The sequence below is a fragment of the Tursiops truncatus genome, chromosome 5, assembly GCF_011762595.2.
Source record: "Tursiops truncatus isolate mTurTru1 chromosome 5, mTurTru1.mat.Y, whole genome shotgun sequence".
Lineage (NCBI taxonomy): Eukaryota > Metazoa > Chordata > Mammalia > Artiodactyla > Delphinidae > Tursiops > Tursiops truncatus.
In genome coordinates, this window is record NC_047038.1 from 90,139,660 (window position 1) to 90,157,720 (window position 18,061).

Genomic DNA, 18,061 nt, shown 5'->3' on the forward strand with positions numbered 1-18,061 from the left:
AGCAGAAACTAACACACCATTGTTAAGTAATTATACTCCAATAAAGATGTTAAAAAAAAGAATAAAAATGGTTTAGTTATGCAAAACAAGACAAAACAAAACAAAACCCTCCAGAGAGTAGGCATAGAGCGAACTTACCTCAAGATAATAAAGGTCGTATTTGACAAACCCACAGCCAACATCATTCTCAATGGTGAAAAACTGAGACTATTTCCACTAAGATCAGGAGCAAGACAAAGTCGCCCACTCTCACCACTATTATTCAACATAGTTTTGGAAGTTTTAGCCACAGCAATCAGAGAAGAAATAGAAACAAAAGGAATCCAAATCAGAAAAGAAGAAGGAAAACTGTCACTTTGGCAGATGACATGATACTATACGTAGAGAATCCTAAAGTTGCTATCAGAAAACTACTAGAGCTAGTCAATGAATTTGGTAAAGTAGCAGGATAAAAAATTAATGCACAGAAATCTCTTGCATTCCTATACACTAAAGATGAAAAATCTGAAAGACAATTACGGAAGCACCCCCATTTACCATGCAACAAAAAGAATACAATACCTAGGAATAAATTACATAAAGAGACAAAAGACTTTTATGCAGAAAACTATAAGACACTGATGAAAGAAATGAAAGACGATACAAACAGATGAAGATATACACCATGTTCTTGAATTAGAAGACTAAACATTGTGAAAACGACTATACTACCCAAAGCAATCTACAGATTCAGTGCAATCCCTATCAAACTACCAATGACATTTTTCACAGAACTAGAACAAAAAATTTCACAATTTGTATGGAAACACAAAAAACCCTGAATATCCAAAGCAATCTTGAGAAAGGAAAACGGAGCTGAAGGAATGAGGCTCCCGGACTTTGGACTATACTACAAAGCTACAGTAATCAAGACAGTATGGTACTGGCACAAAAACAGAAAGATAGATCAATGGAACAGGATAGAAGGCCCAGAGATATACCCATGCACATATGGTCACCTTATTTTTGATAAAGGAGGCAAGAATATACAATGGAGAAAAGATAGCCTCTTCAATAAGTGGTGCTGGGAAAACTGGACAGCTACATGTAAAAGACTGAAATTAGAACACTCCCTAACACCATATACAAAAATAAACTCAATATGGATTAAATGTCTAAATGTAAAGTCAGACACTATTAACCTTAGAGAAAACACAGGCAGAACACTCTTTGACATAAATCACAGCACGATCCTCTTTGACCCACCTCCTAGAGAAATGGAAAAACAACCAAAAATAAACAAATGGGACCTAATGAATCTTAAAAGCTTCTATACAGCAAAGGAAACCATAAAAAATACGAAAAGACAACCCTTAGAGTGGGAGAAATACTTGCAAATGAAGCAACTGACAAAGGACTAATCTCCAAAATTTACAAGCAGCTCATGCAGCTCAATATCAAAAAAACAAACAACTGAATCCAAAAATGGGCAGAAGACCTAAATAGACATTTCTCCAAAGAAGATATACAGATTGCCAACAAACACATGAAAGTATGCTCAACGTCCCTAATCATTAAGGGAATGCAAATCATTTGCAGAAATGCAAATCAAAACTACAACGAGGTCTCACCTCACACCAGTCAGAATAGCTGACATCAAAAAATCTAAAAAGAATAAATGCTGGAGAGGGTGTGGAGAAAAGGGAACACTCTTGCACTGTTGGTGGGAATGTAAATTGATACAGCCCCTATGGAGAACAGTATGGAGGTTCCTGAAAAAACTAAAAATAGAACTACCATACGACCCAGCAATCTCACTACTGGGCATATACCCTGAGAAAACCATAATTCAAAAAGAGTCATGTACCAATATGTTCATTGCAGCTCTATTTACAATAGCCAGGACATGGAAGCAACCTAAGTGTCCATCAACAGATGAATGGATAAAGAAGTTGTGGTACATATATACAATGGAATATTACTCAGCCATAAAAGGAAACGAAATTGCTTTATTTGTAGTGAAGAGGATGGACATAGAGTCTGTCATACAGAGTGAAGTGAGTCAGAAAGAGAAAAACAAATACCGTATGCTAACACATATATGTATAGAACCTAAAAAAAAAAAAAAAAAAAAGAATGGTTCTGAAGAACCTTAGGGGCAGGACAGGAATAAAGATGCAGACATAGAGAATGGACTTCAGGACATGGGGAGGGGAAAGTGTAAGCTGGGAGGAAGTGAGAGAGCGGCATGGACACATATATACACTACCAAATGTAAAACAGATTGCTATTGTGAAGCAACTGCATAGCACAGGTCAGTCCTTTGCGACCACCTAGAGGGGTGGGATAGGGAGGGTATGAGGGAGACACAAGAGGGAGGGGATATGGGGACATATGTACATGTATAGCTGATTCACTTTGTTATACAGCAGAAATTAACACACCATTGTAAAGCAATTATACTCCAATAAAGATGTTAAAAAAAACGAATTAATGGCATAATAAAATTTGACATGCTTCCTAACTCAGTGTATGATGATGGTTGCAGACATTCTGTTTTCCGATCTTACATTCAGAATTGAGTTAGTGAGAACTCGTAATCATTTGGTGTAGATATGATTCCATTTATGTGACAAACTGGGTCCTGAAGAAATATGTGCAAAGTGGAGTTTTTCTTTTTCATATATTCAGACATTTTTTATTACATTAAAGTAGTACCCTATTAAATGAATAGTCTAAATCAGTTTGTAACATGAGTTTCTCAGTGGTAAATTTAACGTCTTCATCGCACTTACTCACATGCTTCCTCTTAAAATTCATTTCTCCATCCTTCACATTTCCAACAAAACTTCTATCTGTATAAATATGCAGCCCCACCAGTTTATAACCTCTCTGAATGTATCTTGATTTTTTTCACCTATGTGTCCCCTAGTGGAGTAGTTCTTAATCAGAGGTTCACATCAGAATTTTCTTGAAAGTTGTTAAAAAATACACAGGCCAGGAACCCACACCCAACCTACTGAATCAAGAGAGGAGAATGGAGAGTACATTTTGTAGTGGTTCTCAGGTGATTTTGACCAGCTGACCTTTGGTTAAGAGCTAAAGAGAGCTCTTGTCTGGCACTGTTAAGAGGGGTGTTTAAGAAATGATTAGTGGAATGAACTCTTTTCAACAATGCCCTAAATTCCTCTACACATTTGAGCCCCAATGTAAGGCCTCTCTCTGTTTAGCATCCCTCATTCTTCTTGTATGTGCCTGTATCTATTGCTCCTTCCTGCCCATGCCTATCTCTGCTCTTCTATGTTGTTATTATTGTCCTATAGGATAATGCTCTCCTTTTTATCCTGCCATCTGTTTCCTCTAGAGAGAAAATGTGAGCTACTTAAGTGTAGGCGCTATCTTGTATTTCTTTTTATCATCTTCCTCTACCAACCCAAGTCCTCTATATCACACATTTTATCTCCTTTCTAGCACTTCTAAATACCTAAATTGATTATGTGCATTGTTTCCTTGGTTATTACGTGTTTCCCTTTAATAGAATGTAAAGTCCTTAAAAACAAGGACACTATGACTTATTCAAAGTTCTAGCCCAGTGCCTAAACCTAAAAGAGTATCTAGTTCTCAAAATATATTTGATGAGTAAACGAACTACCTAGAGGATTGACTTTTTGTGTGTGTATAAATGTAGTTAATTGTATATTACATTTATTTCGTTTCCACTGTACCAACTCATTCACTTATTTCAGTCCCATCTGCTAGTCCTTGCTCTGCAAAAGTCATCATGTGAAAGATATAAAGGGCAAGTAAATTTATTTTATTCTGTCAAGATAAATCAAGTTCATTGAAGGTCTCTTTTTGAAGGAACTAGAAATTATGTATTCTTTAGAACGGATAAATTCCAAGGTGAAAAGTAGAAAATGATAGACCTCTAAATGGAGCTAATTTATTTATTAATAAATGAAATGTTGCTTACATTTTAGAGAATTTCTTAATTTTAGTTTGGGAGTTCATCTGTTGACTCATAACAATAACCATGATGTAATATTTACTCAGACCCTGGTGCTATCTGTAAAAACTCAAGATCAGCTATATGAACAAACACATAATTCTACTCTGGGCTCTATAGCACACATTTTAGCAGAGTCAAAGTGAGTTTGTTTCCACTATACATATAAAATATTATCAGGATCCAGATACTAGGCACCAAAATGAGTGTGGTTGGCTAGGAACATTTGCCTTTAGGGCTGCCCTTAACCTTATACTAGATGAGGGAACCATCAATTTATCAGGGTAAAGAAGAGTTGCTTCTCTACTTGAAATTCTTGCAATTGTTCCTTCTTGTCTCAACTTAACATGCAGAATGTAAGGAATCCCACACTTACATGGGGTTGGTTTCTTTCTCATGCATATATTCCAGAATGCCATGAGTCATCAGGGGTGCTGCCATTGTGATGCAACTATGATGACGCCTATGATACCCTGTGATGAACCATAAATTTCAAAATGTTTAATCTTAATGTGAAGTAGGTATAAAGTTCATGGCTTGAAAATATTGGAGGAGATTATTCACTTACTCTGTGAGTAGCTGCATTTATAAGAGTCACTTAGTTCTTCAATGTGATTAATATAATGTAACTATCATAATGTCAAGGTTAATAAGAGTTACCATCTATTGTGCACTCACAATATGCTAGGATCTGTGCTAGTGTTTATGTATCTTATTTCATTTAATCTGCTTAACAGCAGGCAGGGATCTTTATTCCTATTTTTAGATGAGGAATCCAAATTTTTCAAATATTAAGTAACTTACTATATGGTGGAATTTGTATATGAAAACCCAACTTGTTTGAATCTAAGCACTCTGTCCCTATGATGCCATGTTATATTCCACACCAATGTAAATTATCACCCTCTAAATTTCCAATCAGAAAAAGACAGAACAATTTCCATTGTAAAGAGCCCCTTTCACTTCAAAGTAAAACACTTTCCATGACAGATATGCACAACCTGCATTCACCTCAATAAGAAGAAGGAGTAATAAAAAGGGAAGAAGGGGACTAGAACAAAATCAAAACCTATGAGAGCAGAAAGATGCACCAGTGTAGGCTGACAGCCTGCAAGCTAAACAAAATCTCCATCTTTTGAAATCTGCGGGTAAGACTGTGAATCTCTCTGAATCACAGTTGCCTCATTCACCAAAAAAGATGACCACGACGGCCCCTGCTTCACTCTGGAATGGGCAGTGTCATCTTTCTAGTCTGCTTTCCGGCTCTCAGTCACACCTCGACTTCAGGTATTCTTTCCATTTACACTTTCTGCTGGGAAGGCCACTGAGTGGCCTCTCCATCTTTCCACAGAACTTTCCATGATACACATGGCAAAACTAAACTGCATCCTGGGTTTTCATGGCACCCAATCCTTCTTTTCATCTGATGTAACAGAATTACTTTCCTATGCATCTGGCTCTCGCCTCATTGAGCTACTGGGATCAGGGAGTTGGTCATCATTGAATCTCCCTCTTTACTACCTCCCTGCATAAAACATAAAACAAGTGGATTACACAAAATATGTTCTCCGCAAGTGTCCAATAGGAGAGAAGACATGATTCATGACTGTTTATTTTATCCTACTAAACATATGGTACTATTTAGCCTACTTTATTATGATGTGTCATTAAAAAATAAGTAGCTTTTAAAAAGTTTCCCAGAATTAGGAAAGATGCACTGTGGCCCACATTCCGAAAAGAGCTGTTTTACTGGAACAGTCACGGAAGAGATACATATCTTCAGGACAAAGAAACACTAAGAGAGAACAGTGCTTTTTTCGATTCCTCAAGTCAAGAGAAATACAGTTCTGGAGTTGTCTCTACATCAAAGTTAGTCAAATTAAGCAGCTTTCTCCCTCTCCCTTCATATTATCTACTTGTCATGATTTAAATGCCTTACTAGCTTCTAAATGGGCCCTAAAAGCTGGCCCTTTTTATCTTGGTATTCCAGAGGCAAAGTCTCGGGACCACCCTTCATCCAAATGCCAACATACTACTTGTAGAGATTATTCCTTTATGTTAAATATTATTCTCTCCCAGAAATTCTCTTCTCAAAGAGAAGTTTAGTCTAAATCCCTTTATCAGAAAGGAAAGAGATTTTAAGAGTCAGATGAACTTGAAGTTAAATCTATCTGACTTCTGCCATGACCAGCTGTGTAAAGTCCTCCTTGCTTTGTAAAGCTGACATTAGTCCCTCTTGTAAAACAGGGAAAATGATACTTAGCAAGGTTTTTGAATGAGATGGTACTGGTAATATTTTTAGTGTACTGTTCTGCAAAATGAATGATCAATAAATAATGACTTTGACGAGGGCCCTGGGACACATAAAGAAACCAGAAGGGAGGTGGTTGGAAATTTTGGCCACTTAGTAGCGGGTGGGAAAGAGCCCCGGTTGAGATACGGTGAATAAAGCAGCTTCTCATTAGGAGGTGTGCTCTCTAGTCATTTAATGCATTTCATTATTCTTGTTAAAGACATCGGGCTATTGTTAAGTCATTCTTGGTCTTAAAGTACTTTTACATCTTAATATGGAACTTCTCTAGTTAATCCCTGTCTGTTGTAATACTAGATCAACCGAAGTATATTCGGAGGGTTTTCAGAAAAACTTCGGGATTTTTGAATGTCAGATATCTAGCTCCCAAACTCCACTCCTTCCCTTGAACATAGATCTGGTATTTTTTTTCAGCTTGCAGCGAGGGTTTAATTTTCATTTCCTCCCAGCGGCTCTCTACGGTCCCAGAAGGTGGGGCGCCTGGCATCCGTGTGTGGTTTGGGGGTAGTAACCTCTCCCGGGGCTGCCGCCCGCCTCCACCCACCGCGGCGGCCGTGACGTCACAGGCGATGCCCGGGTCTCCGCCCGGCCTATAAAGCTACAGGTGCGCGCCGCGCCTCCGGAACGTTCGCACACCTTGCACACGAGCCGGAGCCCAGGGATCCCGAGGCGAGCTTCAGGAGCTGCCTCCAGCGCGCGAGCCCGGCCGGGCCTGCGAGCACGCCCTGCAAGACTCCCCTTGTCCCCCTTCTCCCCACCACCTCCTCCTCCCTCCAGCAGCTCCCGGCCGAGTTGCCCCAGAGACCGCGACGCCGCCGCTCCGAGGGACCAATGAGAGCCCCGCTGCTGCCGCCGGCGCCTGTGGTGCTGTCGCTCTTGATCTTCGCCTCAGGTGAGGACATCCGGCTCTGAGCTGCTGCCCAGCGCTTCTTCCACCGCGGGCACCTCTTGAATTTTGCTGCTGCTTCTCCAAAAAAACCGCCCCTCGGCGCCCCCGGCTCTGTCCTGTGGGAGGTGATCGAGGTCCCTCCCTCCCTATGGTCCCCCCCTTCCTCCTTCCCTGGCTGAAGAGAAAAGTGGGCGGGTGTCTTAGATGTTCCAGGCTAGCAAGAGGGAGCCTGAGAATCCTTGTACTCTTACTTTAGTCCAGCTGAAGGAGAACTTACAGATCCTGTGATCCAAATAAAGATAAGATAAAGAAACCGAGGTACAGAGAGGTGAAGTGATTTCTGCAGATCTTGGAGAAGAGTGGTTAAGTCTCGGACCGAGGAGTGCTACCTCCTGCCTAAATTCTCCATGTCCTCTGTCAAGTGATTTTGTTTTTACTTTTCTAGAGGGCCTTGCATCGTCCCAGGGAGAAGTTAGAGATATGGGAACATATGTATATGTATAACTGATTCACTTTGTTATAAAGCAGAAACTAACACACCATTGTAAAGCAATTATACACCAATAAAGATGTTAAAAAAAAATTACCACTCTGACGCTGTTTTATTGAGACCTAAAAGATAAAGCAGGGGCTTAACTCTGGGCCCCAAATCTTACCTAGTCCCTAGTTTCTACTCTATGTAAGAACAATAATAAGAAACAATGGCAATAAGAATAATTGTTATCAACTACTGTTTACATTTGATATACATACTCTTGTTAAAAATGTGAGCACGTGTTAGGAAAATCTGGTATTTTTCTCTAGAACCTGTTTATTAAAATGGGACAGGTAACATTCTAGAAACTACAAATGCATTTGGTATGTGAAGTTACAACAATATTTAGATATTACTTCTTAAATAACTATATTACATTAATTTGCCTACTTGGTAGTGTTTTTTTGGGGGTGTGTGGAAATTAATGTAGGCTATCTGTGGAAAAGAAAACGATGAAAGAAGCTCTGTAACTGGCAAAACAAACAGCCATTTGTCGGCAAAATGTGAAGTTGCTTTCATAAGTGACTCAATCACAAACAGTAGCACATGTGCAATAACTGCTTTGACAATAAACCTGTCTCCTGAATGCAACTGACTGGTGAGAAGAGGCATTCTGCTTTACTTTCTCTTTTCTTCCCTTTTTCTTGCTCCCATAGCCCATTATACTGCTGGATTAGACGTCAATGACACCTACTCTGGGAAAGGGGAACCACTTTCTGGGGACCACACTGCTGATGGATTTGAGGTGACCTCAAGAAGTCAGATGTCCTCGGGAAGTAAGATTTCTCCTGAGAGTGAAATGCCTTCTAGTAGCGAACTGTCCTCGGGGATGGACTCTGACTATGCAGAAGAGTACGATAACGAACCACAAATATCTGGCTACATTGTAGATGATTTAGTCAAAGGTGAGTAGAGGATAAGGTGACAGTGTAGCCTATAAGATGTGTGGTTTGGATGAGCAAAGCTGCTTCCAAAGAAAAGCTGCTCCCTAGATCTCCCAGGGGCTTTCTTGCGTGTATGACTGTTGTATACCCCGCTAGGTAAGCTAGCAACTGAGATGGAAAGAGCTATTTGTTTGCACATCCTATGTGTCTGGAACTCTAACAAACGTTTTATGTCTAGTAAGTCTAATCTTCACAACTCTGTGAAGTAGGAATTGTTATCATTTTACAGATGTGATAACTAAAACTCAAGAAGGTTAAACATTCTGCCCCAAATTCCACAGCCAGAATGAGAAACTCCAATCTGTTTGGTCCCAGATCCTCTGCCACACGACCCCCCCACCCCCAATCTGAGAAACAGATTAAACATCAGCCAGTCCTATATACTTAGCATCTCAGCTTTTATAGCCACTCCCCACCACCACTTTTCTCTAAATAACTGCATTTTGACACAAATAAGGGAACAGAAAGAAGTAATGGGAGAGGAAAGATTGAATCTTAGCCTTTGTGAATTAGATGTTGAGAAATTGGTAATAATAATAGCAATACCACCTTATGGAAATATTAAAGGACAAATACGCATGGATTTTATATTGCTAAAATCACTATTTAACTCCAAATCTCATTTGTCAGTTAAATAATAGTGACCTATAATTTTCCTCTCTTTTGCTGTTATCTGAACTTTTAAAAAGAGCATTTGCTTAAAATGAGGGTACCAAAGTAAGAGGTCAGTATTGTTCATTACCCTCATATTACTTTGGAGTTTGAGGGCAGATCATCAGTAAATCAGCTCTAAATATCCTAGGAGCGTCCACTATGGAGGCAGGACTTAAGGACCCTTCTTTCCTGACTTTATTTTCACTGCATCCTCCCCATCTGTCTAGCTCCCAGAACTGGTGAAGGGATAGCAGGTGACACCACGAGGACAGTGAATGAGTTAAGTGGCAGGTGGGAAAAGCTTTATCGAACACTCCACTTTCCTCCTTTGCTTCAGAATTTGTGCTTTTATTTTATTTTATTTTATTTATTTTTTGCGGTACGCGGGCCTCTCACTGCTGTGGCCTCTCCCGTTGCGGAGCACAGGCTCCGGACGCGCAGGCTCAGCGGCCATGGCTCACGGGCCCAGCCGCTCCGCGGCATGTGGGATCTTCCTGGACCGGGGCACGAACCCGTGTCCCCTGCATCGGCAGGCGGACTCTCAACCACTGCGCCACCAGGGAAGCCCCAGAATTTGTGCTTTTATAATACGTAAGGTGAAGGGGGTCCATCTATAATTCTTATTTTTGCGGGGGATGAGATTAGACCATTAATACTCTAGAAACTTTTGTCTTAAAAATGCTTCAGGTTAACATTTCATAAGGCCAAATGAATTGTTGGTGATGAAAATGACTAGTGTATAAAATTGCAATGCGTTGTAAAATAGACAGAAAATTGATCCATGGGGTTGTCTATTGAAGCACTTCAGCATAGTGACCATTTGTCTCTGTCTAAAATTTGTAATATATCTGATAAAGTACATCATATTGATTTGAAATGTTTCTGTTAGAGGAATTATCCTAATCTGTGGTACTTTTCTTATCATCAGAGGAAAGTTTCAATATAAAAATTGCATAGCCACCTATTAAACATTGCTCCTAATTTGACTATTGTTAATGTTGATATAGTAACTGCTAAAATATTCATAATATTTATTGGTCATTACCTTAATCATAGGGTTCTATCTTTGATACCCTTCCCTATGTTTCCAGAGTTTTCTATTTAATGGGTACTGCAGGACCATTATGACTAATTTTATTATGACATTATGATATTTTCCTCTTTCCACTGGACTCTGCTAAATACTAGCTCAGATAAACCTATTCAGGAATTAGTATAAGAAAACACACAGATCTAACATGGAAACTCCTTCTTCTTATATTTAGCATATGGGTATGCTATACCCCGCATAACTGTAACACTGAACAAAGGTTTCTGTGGATCTGAAGAGTTAGGATGAATCTATGAAGCAGCAAGTACAAATATTTCTGGACTCCCCTTTTTCAAATAGATTGATCACAGAACTGAGCCCCCAGAAGGTATCAATTAATTATAATCTGTTGTAATCTGGGAGTTGGAGAAAATTGATCAACTCTAATGTATAATTCTGTTTTCTTCATTTCAAGTATTACACACTAATTCCCAATTATGATAGTGAGCACAAGACCAATATGAGTAAAGAAAATCATCAGATATACTCAAATCCCACTTTAATTAATGGAACCAAACTTTTTCCAAGAAAAAACATAATATGGTAGGGAAATACTAGGCTTTAACATCCCAGGACTGCCATTTTCTAGCTAAGTGTCCTAGTGCAATTTACTTGTCTTTACTCAGCTTCATTTTTCTCATCTGTATCATCTGGATAGGAATAATCCATTCAACTGTGATTTGGGTTTAATTAAATTAATGCTCATTACCAAGAACTTGGTATGTATTAGAAGTGAAAAAAATGTTTAAAATATTTCATGGATTTTCTTAGACAAGTAACTCCTCCTACTATTATCAATAATAATAATATTACTGACACAGATAAATTCAAAATATGTTTCTAAGCTAATAAAATAACAAAGGGGTTCAGATCTTTAAGTGCCACACAATACAGATATTCTCTTTGTTCAATTATTGTGTATGAGTTGTGTTAAATAATGAGAGAAATATGGCTGCTATCCCTGTGAGCTCTCACTGCTAGGACTTCTTTCTCTCATGTCTCCAAAATGGTATTCCAGGTGAAGAGAGACTGTTATCAATAAATCTTTTTTTTTAGTTGAACAGGTAGTTAAGCCCAAGAAAGACAAAAATGAAAGTGAAAAAACTTCAGATAAACCCAAAAGAAAGAAAAAGGGAGGCAAAAATGGAAAAAATAGAAGAAATAGAAAGAAGAAAAATCCATGTGATGCAGAATTCCAAAATTTCTGCATTCATGGAGAATGCAAATTTATAGAGCACCTGGAAACAGTATCATGCCAGTAAGTTTTCCTAAATTATGTAGAATTCTATATTTCTAACACTGTGTCTGAAACCCCTAACTGCAGAAAACCATTTATTTTTTTCAATGTATAAACCAGGGGTTTGCAAACTTTTTCTTAAAGAACCAGGTAGGAAATATTTTGGGCTTCGTGGGTCAAGATGAAGTATGTACTCGTATGACCAATTAAAATATAGCCATTTGAAAATAGAAAAAACATTCCTGGCTTGCATGCTGTAAAAGACCTGGCAAATGGCCAGATTTAACCCACGGGCGATAGTTTGCTAAACCCTGGTGAAAACCATCATTTTACAATATATATTTACAAAACCTCTTGATAAAAAGGGAACTAAAGGTAGTTTTCACATAATGTTGTTCTAGCTTCCTTCCCCTCGAAAGCCGCTAGCACATTAAATGATAGTGGAATGTATTAGCTCCATAACAAGTCACTGACCTCATCAGTTGGTCATACGTGGAGCACAAAGAACGAAAAGGTGTGTCTTGGAATATCACACCCAAACGAATCTCAGCTTTTCTTATACTAATAGATCTTTGGCTCAAATGCATTCAGTGTCTCATCATTTTGAAATACAAATAAATGTATGGCATGACTTTTTTTAATGTTAGAATTAATGGTCGTTTATGATCTGGAAAGCAAACATAAAATTTATTGGAATTTTTTCAGTGATTATAATTTAAAAATATGGGTGTTTGCAGATGCCATCAGGATTACTTTGGTGAACGATGTGGGGAAAAGTCCATGAAGATTCACAGCATGGCTGACAGCGATTTATCAAAAATTGCTTTAGCAGCTATAGCTGCTTTTGTCTCCGCCATGAGCTTCACAGCTATTGCTGTTATTATTACACTCCTGTAAGTAAGGCATATCTTAAAAATCCCTAATAAAATAATGCCAGGTTAATCTTTTTCAGTATTTCTAACACAATGTGGTATCATATTTGAGATGAGTTATTCTATTGGTGGCATATGATCTTTGGTTATAACTTTACACTTCATTGACAACTCATAGAATATGGTTAAATGGATATTACTCGGGCCACCATTGAAACTTAATACATGAAGCCCTTTTCTTGAACTTAAATTGATAGTTTTGTTTCATGTTATATGGCTACTCATTGTTACTTCCAAATCTCAGAGTGCTGGTATCGTCTATGACTATATTAAGCTAAAACAAGCCTCCCCAAAGCTAATTAAGGCCTGGTTCATAGTAGGTTGTCAGAGATATTGCTTTGGTACTAAAAAATCACAAAGAGCTTCAAACCAGGAGCCAAGAAAATATGTCTTCTGCTCCTATTAGAATGCAAAATTCTGAGTTAGGACTTTTATAGCATGGTGTACTGACATACTTAGAGCTTATGCCTATTATTGTCAAGTGCCATATGGGAACTCAATTATTAACATAAATTTCCTCCATATGGCATGGCATAGGAAGCAGGGACAATTCTATTACTGTCTCATTCCTGCAGTATCTTCCCTGTACTTGTAATAACAGACCACATACTTCATTGCATGACCAATGAATGTTAGAACTAGACTGTCCCAGGTAGTAGACACTGGTGAGTATGTAAAAATGACATTGTCTGTCAAGCAAAAGTCAGTGAATTAAGGAAGTTGGGGGAGGGTGGGAATGGCTCTATAATGACTCATGCGCTACTAGAGCTTAGGGGAAAGCAAGACTCATTATTCTACTTTTAGGTCTTGGTAAATTACTTTAACAGCTGGACTGTGTACATGATCTATTACTCCTGCCATTCAGGAAACAAGGGGTTATCTTCTGCCATTGTTTGCTATTATTTTAAACTCAGATCAGATAATGATAAAATGACACATAGAATACTGTTTTATGATGCACATAAAGTTTTATGTGCGGTTTAAATTTGTTTTGCACACCCTAGAACTTATTTCAGTCTGTTAGTACCTCAAGTCAAACATGCAAATGTATTTAACAAAGATTCCCTCAGACAAACCATTACTATTTGACATAGAAGGAGAGAAGAAGAAATTGCCAGTTAGGGAAGATGTTTTGAAAGAATTATGTAAGCTTGTAATTATTCAAGTTGAGGTATTTAATAATCATTTGGAAAAGTATGGAAAAACTTTGTCATGTTGTCCTTTTCTCTGGTATTCTCCCTGAATTTGAAACACATAGCAAGTACTTGCCTAAGACATAGTTGCTGCTTTTTCATAATTGAACTTGATTTTTTCCCCAAACATCCCAACAAAAGTTCTTAAGATTTTAATAGTAACATTTAGTAGATAAAGACCTACTAAAAATAGAATTGCTTGTACAACACTAAGACATTTCAGACCATTGAGTTTTTTGGTAATAAGTAGTCATAAGTAAAACTAGAGGTATTTATTATATTTAGAAATAAATAAAACTCAATTTGTTTTGTAAGCCTGTTTTTTAAAAAAAAAAAAAACTAAGCATTCAGATTAATTTGTATAAGCATACAGTCCTTCTCTGGTAAAACTATACTATCTTCATCTCCCAATTGTGCATGGCAATTGTGCTAAGTTGGCGGCGGGGTGGTGGTGGTGGGACATGGATGTGTTTCATGCCTTCTGAAAGTTTGCATCTCAAGGCACACTTATTTAAATCTCAGTACTTTGGAAATATGTTTATGTAAAGTCAACATAAAGATCCCCTTGAAAAGAACATTCATGATACTTTTAGCTGGGTTTAGGTTTTGTTTTGGTGGAGTGGTCCATAAGTGTGAAACGGTCTATAACAACTTATGAAAGGAATTCCCTATACTCATGAAACCCCAGTCAATATATAGATGAATAGAACTTTGATAACAGTAGAATATCTTGTTCTCTGAAGGCTTCGAAAACGATACTTCAGGGAATATGAAGGTGCGGCTGAAGAACGAAAGAAACTTCAACAAGAAAATGGAAATGCACATGCCATAGCATAACTAAAGAGAATATTACAGGTTTGAGTTTTAAAAGATATCTTTATATAATATCCTACAATTAAAAAAATATAACATCGGGGCTTCCCTGGCGGCGCAGTGGTTGGGAGTCCGCCTGCCGATGCAGGGGACGTGGGTTCGTGCCCCGGTCCGGGAAGATCCCACATGCCGCGGAGCGGCTGGGCGCGTGAGCCATGGCCGCTGAGCCTGCGCGTCCGGAGCCTGTGCTCCGCAACGGGAGCCACAGCAGTGAGAGGCCCGCGTATCACAAAAAAAAAAAAAATATATATATATATATATATAAAACATCTATTATATGAACAAAAATGAGCAAAACATGTTTTTTTAATTATACACTGTGAACATTGGCTACATTAAAGTGTTATTCTTTGATCATGAGCTGGAGTTCAGTACTGAGGATGGACTATGTCCTTTTGGACTATGTCCTTACTATTATAAGGGATATAAAGATGAGGGAGACACAAATTCTGTTCTCAAACAACTTAGTGTTTAGTAGATAGAAAAAAAGTGTAAGGAATGAGAATACTAGGGGAAATAAAATATGTCATAAGAAAGGCACCAATGGAACATGAGGAGTTTCCAGTGAAGGAGAAATAGAATCCAGTGGGATACATTTAGGGGGCAGAAAAGGATGTGCATACGGATGGCACTGGAGGTGAGCCTCAAAGAACTGGTGAGATGGGGACAAGCGATTATAAAGGGAAAGGAAGATAAATAGTGTGATATGGGCTAGATTATTTTAGAACTGTTTGAGAAATGGCCTAGTTCAAATGGCGTTGAGGAAGATAAGGTTGAACTGATAGGCTGCGCTCACATGGTGAAGAGCCAGCATCCAGGAGCTTGCCCTACAAATGGGACGAAGTGGAAACAGCAGGTAGAATACCCTTATACAGAAAGAAGTAGGAGGGCAGAAGGGGTTCAGATTTGAGAGGCAGCTTGGTCAGAGTATATATTGTAGTTCTTATTAAATTTTTTTTTTGTAAAGAGGGAGAGCTGAGCATGTTGTAGGGAGAAGGTATAGAGAGGAATATTTCATTGATAACTAAAGTGAACAGCTAATGACGCAAACTTCCAGAGGAAGAGGGAGGTAAGATCAAGGACACACTTAAAGTTGGTTAGAAGAAGGAACTCCATTCCCTCAGACACTTGGGAAAGATGTCACATCCTTAAGTTATTATTTTCTGCCTTCAGTGGACTTAAGAACTACTTAGATGGTTGTTAAATATGCATATTCCTAAATCTACTAAGTCAGTAGTACCATTTTTAATGAACACTCCAGATGCTTGGAGAACCAGTATATTTAGCATTGGTTGAGTACAGGCACTATGTTCTGAGCCTGTTACAGAATTAGCTCAATAAGTCATAAAATAGGTAATTATCCATGACAATTCTATACTCAATACTTATTCATCAAAATTTATTAATGAATTGGCTTAATGATCTGAAGCTAAAACAACCAGCATGAATAAGGGTTGATTTCTGGTGATTTAGTGCAATTGAAATTTCTCACAGGAGGTCCAGAATGACTTTAGGAAAAGGACTTCTGATGAGCTGGCACACAGTGGCTGCCTATAACTGGTATCTACTATTATTATGCCCTTGGTACTAAATATTCTAAGTTAACTGTATATCATAAATACACTGAGCCACTTCATCTTCGTTTTTAATTATATCCACTGCATAGATTTGGTTAGGAAAACTATTTCTCATGACTATTGCTGCGGTTTTATTAAGCAGAATTTGATGAAACAGGTTGAGCATATGCAGTCTTTACCTAAGTAGGCATATAACCAAAGCTGATGTGAAAGAAAGATTCAAGTCAAAGGGATAGTTTGTCTCTGAAAAGCTCTTAGCAGTTTTCACAAGACGTCCTAGACAAAAAATTGACAGAAATTCTGATTCCTGATTATTCTTTGACATTTTCTTAAAGCTATGTTGGAATTGAGCTTATCTCTAACACTTTGCTTTCTTTTCTAACAGAGTATCAGATCCGAGTCACTGCGAAGTCACAGACCTGAGTGATGCATTGGTTTCTCTTTTCAGTGGATCCAGAGAAAACAGAACCTTTCCATTCTGATGGTTTTAAACTTTCAATTGTCACTTTTTAACCCTAAGTCTTATTTCTGTATATAAAGATGCATGGAGATAAAAAGTATTTTTTCAAGTTGTAAATAATTTATTTAATATTTAATGGAAATATATTTATTTTACAGCTCAATAAAATTTTTTAATCAAACAGATTGAGAGTTTGAATATTAGTTTTGACACTGTGAGACTTTAGGGTATTTTTCTCCTAACATTTAAATGATCAGTTTAAAAGGAGTTCCTCCCTTTTTTTACTGTTTTTGTGTTCATTTTCAAAACTTACTGCTTTTCTTAGAAAGCACTCTTAATGGGAAAATTATAAACCAGAATCACTTAGTCCTCCCACAAATGCTAATATCCCAAACTGGTCTTTCTTATTCTATGTAGAACTTATTCCAAGTCCTGTTAATTATAAAAGCTTCTAAAATCAACACATGGCATGGCCTCTCTGTTACAGTAAACACAGGTATTATAAAAGAAGGAAAATATATTGCCCGTCATTATCATCACCGTAAACAAGGAGACAAGGTTTGAATACGGCATTTCAAGAGAACCAGGAAGTATTTAGATTTGAGACATCTTTCCCTAATATCATGACATAAATGTAAAAGTATCTAAAACCCACTCTTCTTTTTCTCCACTTGCTACTCTTTTCTTACTCTTTTCTTATTTTAAACAAATACATGTGTATTTGTGACGAGTGTTCTTTCAAGAACATTAATGTTGTGGAATGACTCAGTCTGGTTCCTGGCTGGTCAGTTGAGTTACTGCATGAAAAACAAAACAACCGTTATATCGTGCAGGGAATATTTTGAGAAAAATGAACCAATAATAAGCATAATTCCAGCAATCATCTCATAGAATTTCATGAATAAAAGGTACCTCAAGCATCAATACTTACATCTGTCTCTAGCATCCCATTCACCAAATCCATGCCCAGTGACCATCTAACCAATTGGCTCGCAGCCTCACCTACACCTTATCACTTCAGTTTCAAATGTCAGTGTCCAGGCCCCCCCTCCCAGAGCTTCTGACTTAAATGGACAGGTGTGGGTCATTGATACCTGTATTTTTTTAAAGGTTCCTAGATGTATCCTATTTACAGTCAGTGTTGAGAACCTGTGATTCACCTCTGCTTGCACATCTACAGTACACATTTTCCTCAACTTCATTTACTGAATATTTATTGTGGATGATTCAAATAGAGTGCTAGGAATACAAGACATTTACCACCAAGTTGGCGGGGGAAAGCTGTGTGAGTTAAACTTGGAGAGTTGGCAGTGGCCAGGTCATGCAAAGCTGAAAGACACAATTTCTCTGTCCAAGTAACTCATAGTCTAGTGGGGAGGCA

The 18,061-nt window shown here is 38.0% G+C and overlaps 1 protein-coding gene across 1 annotated transcript; it reads left to right on the top strand.

Annotated features, from left to right (window-relative positions):
- Nucleotides 1-6,294: 6,294 nt before the first annotated feature.
- On the top strand, nucleotides 6,295-16,745 carry AREG (amphiregulin). Its single transcript, XM_019932661.2, has 6 exons — nucleotides 6,295-7,188; nucleotides 8,377-8,625; nucleotides 11,465-11,666; nucleotides 12,383-12,538; nucleotides 14,514-14,625; nucleotides 16,606-16,745. Exons 1-5 carry the CDS (start codon nucleotides 7,128-7,130, stop codon nucleotides 14,605-14,607), a joined length of 762 nt encoding a protein of 253 aa, XP_019788220.1. The 5' UTR covers nucleotides 6,295-7,127; the 3' UTR covers nucleotides 14,608-14,625; nucleotides 16,606-16,745.
- Nucleotides 16,746-18,061: the final 1,316 nt, after the last annotated feature.